The 13,264-nt window shown below is 38.8% G+C and overlaps 2 protein-coding genes across 2 annotated transcripts; one reads left to right on the top strand and one right to left on the bottom strand.

The window, feature by feature from the left end:
• Positions 1–279: 279 nt before the first annotated feature.
• Positions 280–3,170, top strand: LOC306694645 (C-C motif chemokine 25-like). Its single transcript, XM_079157572.1, has 5 exons — positions 280–414; positions 830–928; positions 2,109–2,226; positions 2,463–2,577; positions 2,687–3,170. The coding sequence occupies exons 2-5, from the start codon at positions 865–867 to the stop codon at positions 2,693–2,695; spliced, it is 306 nt and encodes a 101-aa protein (XP_079013698.1). The 5' UTR covers positions 280–414; positions 830–864; the 3' UTR covers positions 2,696–3,170.
• A 4,716-nt stretch (positions 3,171–7,886) lies between these two features.
• Positions 7,887–13,029, bottom strand: LOC306695416 (serine/threonine-protein kinase NIM1; the record flags this gene model as incomplete). The annotated part of the gene is made up of 4 exons (XM_079158654.1): positions 7,887–8,639; positions 9,667–9,935; positions 10,735–11,040; positions 13,008–13,029. The coding sequence occupies 4 exons, from the start codon at positions 13,027–13,029 to the stop codon at positions 7,887–7,889; spliced, it is 1,350 nt and encodes a 449-aa protein (XP_079014780.1).
• Between the last annotated feature and the right edge of the window lie 235 nt (positions 13,030–13,264).

Here is a 13,264-nt window from a genome sequence, read left to right as displayed (position 1 = left end):
ATCATTAAAGTATTGCGTTAATATTTTGTACTGTATATATCCATCGCCACCAATGTGTCTCAAAGTGCTGAATGTGAGACCAAAGTGATGAAAACATCAGCCTTTTGGGGTTATTCATTGTCTTCATGGGTCAAACATCAAGGTACTGGGTGGTATTGACATGTGTGTGTGTGTGGGTGTGTGTATATGTGTGGTGGTGGGAGGGGAGAGTGGCGGAGTGTGGTTTTATGGGATTAGGTGATCAAATTTCAGTTGCAAAACTTGGAGTGTTGTTGACATGTTAGAGTAGGTGTGGTGAAGGAGGGAGGGCATTTATCAAGTGTGCACTATATTAGAGAACAGAGCAACTAACAAGCACCATTGGACAAAAGGTTCTCATGCCAGCACATCCTGTAGAAGACTGAAAGTGAGCAGGTACGTCTTTCTGCGCGCTTTAGAAACAACGTCAACCCTCGTGTCATTCTTGGTGCTTTCGTAATCCTGATTTTGAAAACATGTTGCTTTGTGTTCCAAGTGATGAGTTTACTAAGAGATAACTGCAGAGAGAAAATCCAGCCAAAACTTATCACAAGCTCACATGGTTTCTGTAAAATGTCACTCAGTACGCTCGAGATAAAAAACAGCTGCACACAGCTGGAAACCAGAAGAGGATTTGAACATTTTTAATGACGGGGTCAACGACATAACCTTTTTCTTTCACAAGAGCTCAGAGGGGTTTGTGATGGAAAATATTATATCAACAGCCCAAATGTGCAAGGAGGGTGGGAATCTGTTCTTCTTTTTTTTGTTTAGCTCTGCTCTGTGATTTAATCTGTTTGTGTCTTCGCAGCGGTCAACACAACAAGAGCAACAGCAGCCACAGCCATGAAGTCCCAAGCGCTTTTCTTTCTTCTGATCCTCTCATGCATGCACCTGAGTCTTGCACAAGGTAAGTGGATTCACAGCAGAACTATGAAATTATAATAGCAAATTTGATTAGTTTGCCAATATAACTGTGCGTTAAAAAAAAAAAGAATAGCTCAATACTGTGCAGGTAACTGTTTCAGCATTTTACACTGTAATTTAATGGACCTAGCTCAGTGTATGACTGTGGAGAATATGCAGTCTCACTTTGACCAAATTTGGTTGAATTATGGCTGCAGCTGTATTTCATACTCCACATTCCTTTCGATTGTTACTTGATCCTCTCTTTCAACGATGTGAATTATTCTGCTCACAACCTCTCACCACAACACTTCATTCCAAAGTGTAATCTGTCGAGGCTTGCTATTATAGACTTCTTTCATGTGCTAATCTTATGACGAGTTAGAAAAATAGAAAAAAACACACATTACTTCTACTAGTTAAATAAAACAACCGATTTTTATAAACATTTCCACCTCAGCAAAATACAGAACAACTGGACAATTATAGATTGTGGACATGTTGTGTGGACATTGGAGCAAAACTGGCAGTTTCTTCATTGATAAATCTGAATTGAATTTGCCATTCCTCATTCTTCTACTTTTCAACATTCCTATTGCTGCTTTATACTTTTTAGGTGATCATTGCAGCTTATGGCTGACTTTTCAGTAGATTCATTACAGCTAAACACTCGAGGCATTACAAATTGAGGGAAAGGGCACGGTATGAAAAACTAAATTCTTGCCATTCCTCCCCAAAAAAGTGAATTAAAGAAAACTATTTGGAAAATGACTGCACGTTTATGTGAAAAAAAACACTGTAAAAATATGTTTCAGAGACTGAGAAGTTGTGTTGCGTGTTAGTAAGATAAATAATTTGATGACATACAATTGAATCAGTGATTTGTGAAAGCCATGCTTGTGTTTGCTGTCTTAATATTGAATTAATAGTTCACAAATTACAAATATTAGACAAAAAACTGAATAAATAGTGCACCCTTTGGCACTTTTTATTCATAAGCATTAAAAAAAAAGCAAACGTATGTGTAAATATAACTGCAAGTTACCATTTTTACAATTGAGCTATATTGTTTCCTTCATGGACCCTAACTAGAGTGTACAAGTTGAGAGATTGCTTCATTTTCCTGCCATCTTTAAGTGAGGCAGTTTATCTCTTTCTAACCCTCTGTGAACTTCTCTCTCCAGGCTCATATGGGAACTGCTGCCTCGGCTATCTTAAAGGGATGACGCAAAGAGCACAGAGAAACGTTGAAAGTTACAGGATTCAGAGAACAGATGGTGATTGCAACATCACAGCTGTCGTGTGAGTAACAAGTTGTATGTCCTTCTTTGCTGGCACTTAGCGAGCATTTTGATACGTTGTTGAAACTTCCCACTGTAATAAGTTGGCAAAACTAATGGAAAAAGAAACAACCTGCTACTGAGCATATGATCCATCCAAGCTCAGAGCAGAACTTTTAAATAACTGGCGTCTCTGAATGCTAATAAAACCTGTTCAGTAAGCTTGATGATCTTAAATAATAATACTAATGTGTGCAGGTTTCTGATAAAGAAGAAGCCGTCACATAAAAAACAGTGGACTCGCTGCACCAATCCGGATGACATTTGGGTCCAGGAGCTGATGCTGTCCGTGAATATAAGAAACCAGAATGTGGTAAAAAGTTACACAACACACTCGCACAATGATAAACTTGAATTTCCTGCAGAGAAACTAAGTGAATGTGAGAGTCTAAACATTCACTGTAAAACATTTGTCTCCGTAGATCACTTAAAGGAGAGAAACAAGAAAGGAATGGGCGAGAGGAGAGCAGATGTTTCACCTTTTTCAGGCATCATATATCACCTTTAACCACATGGATTGTGTTTCAGTAGGTATTTCCTGTGCTGACAGAGAATGTAAATGTGCACGGTTCGCTATAACACGAACATACCATACCCTCAATGTTATTTCCATATAGCAAAATTCATTTATATGAGACATCACTATGACTGTTAACTTCTCTGTGATATGTAGCGCCTGCTAGGAATGAGCCACTGTTTAGCAGCTTTGAAATGTATTTGCAGAATGTGTTTGTAATCATTTGTTTAAGGGTGTGTGATGTATATGTAAAAAAAAACACTTTGGGGACAAGCTGAACGTTTTTTGTACGACAGATTTCCATATTTTTATAGTAGCATTATAATACTATTTTGTGTCCTTCTGTGTCAAATAAAGAGGAAATACAACCCAGACTCTGGTTTTCTATTTTAGTTTATGATGAATCAGGAAACACCAAGATGTTTTATATCAGTTCTTGACCTGATTTGGTGATGCAATGGTTGATTTTGGGGGATAGAAATGCATCATTCCTCCCTGATGAGATCTTAACTGGATATCCATGAAAGCAGGCACAGATTTGATCCAGTAATCTCTCACAGTCTGCATTTGGCATCAGCTTCAACCAATAATTAACTACATGAGCCATCCGCTCACACTATAAAACTTGGCTCTCGGGGCAGTTGGTGTAAAAAGCTGTTTTCCATTGGCTTGATGATAACGATGGTAAAGCATTGACACTGAAGTTAAAGATCTACCATGTCTGTTAAGATTCTCAGCCATCCAGATTAGAAGAAGTCCAGTCTGTATTTAAACAATGCTCAGGCTCCGATGTGTACATTGAAACAGGTTTTGTGTTGCGTAATCATTTCATCTTGTTCATGCTGGTTGTGAAGTGATCCCTTCAAAATGAGCTTCAATCCAATTGATCTACAGTCTTCATTTAGTGCAAAGATGTATTTCAAAGTTTGTACAAAGTTAGGTTTCCGTTGGACCACTGTTGCTTCCAGGTTCCTATCAATAACAGTGCACACAGCACACTAATAGATGGCAGCTTCATGATATTTTCCCTCAAGAATAAATACTGTATTTCTATTCTGGAATGTTACCTGGCCAGGTTCATTTGTTGTAGGTTTGATGGAATAGCTTTGTTTCGGCAAATTTACCACGAGAGCATAAAATGAACTAAACACGAGAAAGACACAAGGTTACGTAAAAAGTTAGGACCCGCAGTTGACGTTGAGAAAGTAATTGTATTAACAAAAAGCAGCTGACACACAGTGTTTGGGGTCCCTGGGCATGTTGCCCATTTTCCCAGTTGGTAATCCAGCCATATCTACAAGTTGAAGGATATTTGGTTTGTGGTTAAGTCTTGTAAATGTTTCCCTACTCAGCCAAGACCGCTGGGCGCCTTTGCTGCAGTTCACCACTTTTCCCTCCTTCTATGCTTCCTGTTTATTTCTTGACTATATACTATAAATAAAAAGCAAAATACGGATGAACACTTAAGCTGTGTCAGTATGTACTATGTTCCATTCATAGTGCTGTTTTTGCAACAGCAAAATCAACATAGTTCATCCTTTTGTGCCAAGAGGACATCACATGCGCTCAGACACATCTCTCTAACTGCATTTTGGAGATTCAGCCAATTAAACTTCATGAACAGACAGCAATAATGTTCTTACAAAGATGGTGTTTGTTTTCTGAGGTATTGTTGGAGCTGTTTCACCACCATCCATCTGCTGTTACTTTTAACGTCCTCCAGCTGTGAGAAGCTCCTCCATTTCCTTTTCTGCATTGTATTGCGAGACAAGCATTTCTTAAGTAAGCATGTCGTTAACGCTGGCTCAGAATGAGTTTCTAACATGGATTTAGGAGACAGTCCAAAAGGCAATCTGCCATGTTAGCGTATTACCCAACATTAGTTTACAGTCATCATTTCGGACTGCATTTAGAAAATCTGACCCCTCAAACATTGGTCAAACCTGATTCACTTTCATTTCATACATGCTATTTCTTTAATAACCGAAAGGAAAGATTGTGTGCACTGTGCCCCTCAAAGCATTTAGAAACTCAGTTATATTTGATGTGGGGGTTGCCCACACTCCCTCCAGTTTATGATTGTAAATGTAAGTGGCCGTAGATCAGAAGTTTATTTGTCTAGCAGGCTGAAATCCTGCAGATATTATGTTATGTCTCAGTTCTGCTACATTCATCCAAATGTACGGTTCAGCTACATATTTCAGCATTAGAGTGATCGAGCTCTGGTCTCTCTCACAGTGGGCACGGTCCAGAACAAGAAACCAGACAGAGAAAACAAAAAGCCGGTGTAGACGGTTGTCCTTGTTTTTCACTCCATGAAGCATTAACAAAGCACTAATCACCTACCAGGGTGTCACAGTTGACCCTCTTTTGGATTTCAGATTTCTGATGTGAAAATAGTTGATGTGGACTGAAGTTGACTGCAGCCCTGAAGCTGTTTCGTTCGTTCTCACCTCTGGCTCAGATCGTAAAATTGTTTATATGATTCCTTGCTACATGAGAGACATGTCGGAACTCGCTCCAATTGTACCCTGAAGATATTCATGCTTTCTTGCCTTTCTCTTAAACATTAGTGTCTTTTAACACCCACAGTTATTGATTGCAAACACTATAAGCCGGTCATGCATTGATAAATGTACATAAAAGGACTTAACTTCGTGGTTCACTAACTGCTGACTAAAATCGACACATTGATTTTACTCTCCTTAATAGTTTTGGGTAAACGTGAAACTCTTTGCAGCACAATTCATCCACTGGTGCTCAGGTTCAAGAAGGTAAGTAGGGAGTTAAACCGCTAACTATCCTACAGGGTGGATATAATGATATAAGCACATGTACTTTATTGTAATACATTTTAAGAGACCTCCACTCCCTTTTTAGATTTCCTGTTGCACTCTCCCGTAGTTGAAAAGGAAATTGTTTATGTAAGGCAAAGTGGTTACTCTTTCGCAACCATCTCAAATGTGCTTTTATACAATAGATGTGTCATTCATCCAGAGCTGAAGACAGGTCTTTCACTGCCAAATGCAATCATAAACACACACTGACTTGTTTTTCGGGTTGACATCTCGGCTCCCCATGATAATCCCAGAGGGTAAGGAAAGGTACACAAAGAACAAACGTAGTTTATATGAACGTGAAAGAAAAGATGTTTACTTTTATGTTCAAAACACAGTATTGTATGAAATCATGATATGACATTGTTTCTAAAATATTTTGTGGCATTTATGAGTTGTTAAGAGACAATAAACGTCAGATTTTAAACTGATTCAAAAATGATTATTCCCCAATAAATTAAACTTCTGAGCGACGTTAAAATCAGGAATATAATTTTCTGATTTGGTTTAAAGATTTTAAAATCTGCTCCGTTTTGGTATAGGCTTTTTTTGTACTAAGCTAAAGGCAAGCTTCTCTCGATGTTTAATAAACCTGATAGACATGTCATTCTCGCCCACTTTTGATCACATCAAAGTGAATGATTTACTCTGGTTTGAAACAACTTACTCTCTCTCGATGCATCAGTTCAGCCCATGCAACCTAGTGAAACAGGAGCTGCAGGAAAAATACTGTTGGTTGTTTAACTTTCACTGTCATAAGGAACATTATTTACTGCATCTTGAATACGTTTCAATAAGATCCTGCAGTTACATGATCATACATGATAACAGTGATTTTCACACGAGTCATATTGAGCAAGAGCAGTCTTTCTAAATAAACAGCAAGTCAAGACTCCTTATTGGCACTCAAAGGGGCCTTGATAATTTGTCTACTCCTGTCCGCACAATGTGTACACATAACTGTGGGAAAACGCTGCGGGCTGCAGGTTCAACACTTTATTGCAAAATGTCATTCACTAATCAGAATTAATGTGCATGTAGACACTGGCAGAATTGGCGCTAAATTGCGAGGTGACAGTAATAGGCAAGGAGTGATGCCTGGCTCCCTTCGAGGGGAATTCACAACTTCAAAAAAAAACTCGCAGCTTAATGCTTCATAACTCTCTAGAGTTCACAAATGCATCATATTTCACAATCAGCACTTTTACAGAAAGTGCTTGAGATGGCTCCAAAATCAGTTCCTGCGAACTGACACAAAGGTCAATTTTTTTTTAACTTCAGGGCTTATAAAGAAGCCTGAAACGTTCAAGATCTCAGTGGAAATCTCTCTGTAAATGGATGAAATCCTGGCTGGAGTCAAGCATACAGCAGAAAAACACATTAATATTATCCTGCTGAGGAAAGATAAGGAGATTTAAGAAGAATATTTAAGAGCCATTGTTTGAAAATGCTTAGCCTTACTCATTGCTGTAATTGTTAATACAGAGTAAAATGAAGTTCAGGCAGTGCTCATGAAGCATTTATAAATATATGCCCTAAAAACATAAGCAAACATTAGCACACGACTTAATATCATAAACTTATATTAAAATTGCGCAAAATGTAAAACAATCTGTGTGGTCCAGACTTTTTGTGACAATCATACAAATATGCTGAGTGTTTACAAGCATTTGTTATAAATATCTTTATAAATTAAGGCATCCGTTTTTGTCTAAAACAAAAAAGCACATTTAGGTTTTCTGCAGACTGTTTTTACATTTTGTCTTTTGTTCTGTCCTCAGGTGGTCCTAATTTTGTTCTTTGTCTTATGTAACCTTTTCCCCGGATGTTATTCCAGAGTCTCAGGTTTCATTTCTGTTACCCAAGCATGTTCGCACTCTCTATCTTATTAGGATTACCTGTAGCCTTGGATTAGTTCAGTAGATCTATGTACTAGGAGGGATTGAAAGATGCTGATGGCCATACAGTGATTGATGAATGTCGTGCGTCAGTAAGCTTTTATTGGTGATGTAATGATCAGAACACAAAGCCATAGCAGATTACTTAAGAGAGGTGCCCTAGTCCATAAGCTATAATTGATTTACACTGTGGGATAGAAGAACCCTCCGACTCAGACCTCAACCTCCATTTGTTTGCCATTTCAGGCCAGCATTGCACAACTGAGAAAAGTATTTCTCAACATGCAACCTAACGCCTCGCAAATTATTGGATACATGTGTTTGTGATAAAGTGCCACAACTAAAGTAAGTCCAGTTCAGTTTATTCTCTTTACAGTACAACACAGACAGCCGTGGGATCGTGTTTGTCCACAGGTGCTACAGTCCACTTCTTGGGACTCCCGTACTCATCAGGGTAAAGCGCTGAATAACCCACTGCCTCCACCGTCCTCCTCTTCTGGACCCGATGGAGAAGGATCCGGTAGGTTCCCGTCAAGGGGCTCCTTGAGTCTAAGCAGGGATTGTTTTGGAAGTGGACTGTCGTTATACCCAGATCTGACAGCAAAGCCTTCACCTCCTGCTCCTCCACACACAGAGCCTGGTTGGTCTGGGCAAAGTGTGCCGGGGACAGGGGCAACATGTCATACGGACGAGGGTACTCAATCCCAATCAGCCAAGCACTGTTTGTAATCTCTGTGAGAGACGAGCGATCAACAGGCACAGGCCGCAGTATGCCCTTAATCACCAGCTGGCATGGATTGGGCACATACGATGGGATACTGTAGGCCCCCTGAAGGATGCAGCGCTTCAACCTCCCAAGTTTGTCCCCATAAAAGGGCATAGTGCCCGTCAACATGAAGTACAAAAGAATACCTAAAGCCCAGGTGTCTGAATAGCATCCAACGTAGCCTTTGTCCTGAAACAGTTCGGGTGCAGCGTATGGTGGTGAGCCACAGAAGTTGGTGAGGAGATCATTGGGGCCTTTCTCTGTGCTGAAGCCAAAATCTCCGACCTTGATGCAGGAGCTGGTGGTGTAGAAGATGTTCTCCGCCTTTAGGTCTCTGTGGACAATGTTGTTGTCGTGCTGAAATATGACCAAAACAAAAAGGGAAAGATCTCAGTACGGGTTCTGTTTTGACATTTTAAATGCATTTTTAGGGATATAAAGTGCTATAAATCTATGAACATTTTTAAAACAATAATAACTTAAATGCTCCTTCAATGTTATTTCTTGGAATGTTGCACTTTTGTTAACTCAACTATATTCATCTGACAGTTGTAGTTAGACAATATTTTTAAAATTAAAATGAAAAAATATGAACATAACATAATCTGAAACTTGGCCCCAATTATGGCTCCCTAAACTTCTCCCACGGTTTCACCTAAATGATCAAAGAGGTAAAATTATCCAATATTTAACAATAAAAGCAAAAAGACAATTATCAGTCTATATAACACTGCCATGTCACTCACAGGGGCCATTTTTCTGCATCATGAGGACATTTACTTTTGATAATTCAAGTACAATTTGCTGAAAATACTTTAGATTTTAACATTGTATTTTCAAACTGTTCTGGTATTGTATCTGCGTACTTTTTCTATTAGCGATTATCATTAACACTACTGAATCTTAGATGGTTATGTTTTCCGACGTTGTCAAATGTTTATTTGCAGCAGTAAACTTATAATCTGAGACAACATAAAAAATATTTTATTAAGATATAAAAGTCCACTCTTATGGGGCATTAAGGGGCTTAAGATGCTGATCACAACATCCCTAGTTTAAGACCGACAAAGAAACATTTGTTGCATGTAATCTCCCTTCATTTCCTGTCAGCTCTTTACAGGCCACTATGAAAAGAAAGGCAGAAATAGCCTCCAAAAATATCTAAATAAGCATATATGCATGCCAATAAACTTCAGATAAATATGGTGAAAACATAACAGATTGAACCTTTAAAACAATTTGACAAACTCAACTCTAATTCAGGTTGGAATGACTCAATCATATGAATCATGAATACCTCAAAGACCCAGGGATACGAGGCACAGACTGAGCACAGCGCTGTGCAGTAGATGGTGACCACTGTAAGACTGACATTGAAGCTCACCATGTGTTTAAGTGCAGAGAGGACTTGTGCAAAGACCAGCTTGGCTTCCAGGTCGTTAAGCTTCCCCCTGGTGGTGATTCGGGAGAACAGGTCTCCACTGCTGCCGTACTCCATCACCAGATACAGCTTCCTGCTGGTCTCCATCACCTCGTACAGCCGCACTATGTTGGGGTGGCACAGCTTCTCCATGCAGCTGATCTCTGAGAGAGTCATTGGCAGGCTCCTCTTGTCCATACGCAGCTTATCCATGATTTTAATAGCAACTCTCTCTGAGACAGAAGAGGGGGGGGTGTGTGTGTGTGTGTGGGGGGGGGGGGGGGGGGGGGGGGGGGGATTAGATGTTAGCGAAGGATTAGAGAGGGTCTAACAAGGTGACAGCTCAAAATAAGAACGGACAATTCTTAAGACATTTAAGCCCATGAGACATGCACATGAGGAGGTATTTGTGGTGCAGCGTTATTTTAAGGTATGAGAAAAATGTGTCTAAGAATCATGAGCCCAGCAACTGCTAAACCTGCACGCACACACACACACACACAGACAAAAGAGTGTTTTTTATAAAGGCATTTCGACAGAAAATAAATGCACTGCAGGGGTCGGGGAAGATCTGGGGTGATCAGAAAGGCTTATTCAGGAGATCGGCCAACTAATATTAGTCATGTACAACAACAAACTGTGTATATAAAAGCAGAAAAGGCTTAAACGTGGCTGCCCACAGGAATGGAGGGAATGTGCTTCCTGCCAGATATGATATTCATTATCTTTAGATTCAAACATCAATCAACAAGCAAACCCCCTTTTTATGCACAAGGCCTATAATACAAACTCAAAATAAAATTGTAACTGTTCGTGGATCAGGAAAAAAAAGTAAAAAATGTTGTTCTCCATCTTTTTTTTTTTTATTCTACAAATTTCATAAGAATTTTGTAGAATAAAATAAGAAGTCATAAGAAAACTGTCATAAGAAAGCTGCTTAAGAAAAGTCATAAGAAAACTGCTTGTTATGGGTTAAAAGAAAAACATAAAATAAATGGGATGAAAACACATCAATAACTTATGATTCCTGACCTTTCATCAAGGCGTGGATGCCCAACCTGACCGTGGAGAAGTTTCCCTGCCCGATCTCTCCGCGCAGCTCGTAGAAGCCAACTCTTCGACCGAGCATCAGGTCGTTGACGATCCTCTCGTTGTGGGCCATGTCGTAGACGACCCTCTCAAATGGTGACTGCCTCATCCTCTCTGCTTCAGTCAGCTGCGGGATGGCACATGTGGCAGCCGAGGCCGGTGACTTCTTGGCTATCTTTTCCACCACTCGAGCCTCGTCTTTGGATTTTTTGCTCTCTTTCTTCTTTGGCCATAGGCGTACTTTGATGGCTTGAAAATAAATTTAAGATGACTGTAAAAATACGTCAGCACCACCGTGTGAAATGAGCATGTGGAGCTTGTTCCACACAAAACAATATTAAATGTACTTTTTATTCAGTAATGTGTACGGAGGAAACAGCCGGGTACACTCTTAAGTTGTTTTTGTACTGGACCCAGGGAAGTCTCACAGGTCAATGTGGGGCTGTTACATGTGTGGAACATTGGTAATGAGATTGACCTCCACGTTACCTTATGAGCTAAAACGTCAGGCCGCTTTCACAACAATCCTAACCTGGTTTAACATTATTTTATAAGTTGTAGGTTCTGCTACAAGATGGAGGCAAATAGTAACTGATTATGTAGATTTTAAGTTAATTTGCAAATATACACATTTGCTGTTGTTTTATCCTTTTGTTGCCGACATACAGTTTATAAATGAACTTAAATTAAATCTATTTCTCAGGATACAAGGGGAGCTCTTCTGTTGATGTTTTAATATAAGACTCTTTACACCTTTCTGGTGTCGCTTTGTGACTAGTATTTTGTCAGCTTTAGAAGTCCAGACCATGCTGCTGATATCATCAATTTCAACATGTTTGCATTCATTTTTCTTTTAATGATAGACAAAAGCAGGATGTGTCAACCTTTCCTGTTTTTCTCTGTTCTGGGAACACAAGTTCATATTCTTTCCACACAGTTCTCAAGTCTCAGCACATTTGTTTTAAAAATTGGCCGAAGTATTCATGTTTTCCCAAACAGAAGAATATCTGAAGTAAATTCTTACGTAAAGCTTATATCCTGTTTCTTTTGTTTTTACAGGAAACAGTTGATTAAGGTTCAGCACTACACAAAGAGCAACGAGCAACGGGGTTAGATGTCAGATTGTTCCTCCGTCGAGGCTTGAGCTCTGCAGATATAACCTCTTCAAACGACAACACTCTTGAAGAACTGAGTTAAATGAAGTTAGATGCAATGGTGACAACTGACGTTAAACTTCTGTTAATCTACAGTGTAATAATACTGTGTACCTCCTTCTGGTCATTGTGGGCTAAGTTTAGTTCCAGGTAGGCTTTAAGTGGCCAGGATTACGATCTTCTTTTAGACAGCAGATTTAGGCACAATACAGTATTAGTGAGTCTAGTCAAATTTAAATGGTTAAATACGTCGATACTCGATTATTTCAAACTTCTCTTTTCTTTTGTTACTGCTACTTTCTTGTAATGTATTGTATTCTGCACGTTACTTGTTTCTGTCTGCACTTTAGCATGAAGCACTTTGAATTTACATGCAGTAAATTATGCTGAATATGTCAATCAAATTGCCAAACAATTTAGGGCTAAACATTTTTATGTATATTTAGAAGTCACGCAGCCATTTGGTTGTTTAAATAGGCTAAAAAATAATAAGGAACCTTTGGAAAAGGGAATACAAGTAGTAAGTGTTTGAAGACTTTTTGTCATTTAAAAGATAAATCTTTTACGAATGGCTTTCAGATTGGATAGAAGCCATTTACAAGAAGTAGTTTTGGGTTATGAAGAATACGGTTGGCTGGTGTTTAGCTATTGTAGCAGACTATTTGTAAACCATAAATTATTTATATTAGTTTTTATTATCTAAAGAGCAATCAAGTCCTCAATTTTAAATGTTAAGTCATTATTGAGGGTTCAATCATCCATCTTACTGATGAATTAAAGTACTTAAAAGACAAAGCTATTGTTATTCTGGAAGACAAACACAAGCAAAGAGTTTATTCATGACTTGGTACCCAAAGGTTATTCTTTTCAACAGCCAATAACTGATCTATAAAGCATGAATAAACTATATATTAGTCATTATTGAAGCCATGAATTATACACTATAAACCCTTTATGAGTGTTTTATTAGAAAGTGGTACCCAAATTTCAAACAATACAATACTTTCTGCAAACATTTCTTCAAATCTGACAGATATATTAGAATAAAGCAGATCCATTTACCTGGGAGCTGCGGATCCTTCATGTCCGTCCCTCAGGCACACCTGACTCTCACTGAACATGTGAATTGAGCCTTCGGAGAACTAAATCACTCGTCACAATCCTATTAACAGGGTATTAGTGTACCACTCATTACGTTATTATCTGACATAGACAAACGATGGAAATGCTGCATACACTTTTAAAGATAAATAATTCCTGTAGGCTATCAGATAATCTTGCACCTGCAAAGTGTGTGTATATATATGTATACTTAAGTT

This window comes from Pholis gunnellus (assembly GCF_910591455.1).
Source record: "Pholis gunnellus genome assembly, chromosome: 4".
NCBI lineage: Eukaryota > Metazoa > Chordata > Actinopteri > Perciformes > Pholidae > Pholis > Pholis gunnellus.
This window is presented reverse-complemented; position numbering and strand designations above follow the sequence as displayed.

Coding starts and splice junctions, on each gene's coding strand:
- LOC306694645 (XM_079157572.1), top strand. CDS start 865: ATGAAGTCCCAAGCGCTTTTCTTTCTTCTGATCCTCTCATGCATGCAC. Junction 929..2,108: donor GCACCTGAGTCTTGCACAAG/GTAAGTGGATTC, acceptor TTCTCTCTCCAG/GCTCATATGGGAACTGCTGC. Junction 2,227..2,462: donor TGCAACATCACAGCTGTCGT/GTGAGTAACAAG, acceptor TAATGTGTGCAG/GTTTCTGATAAAGAAGAAGC.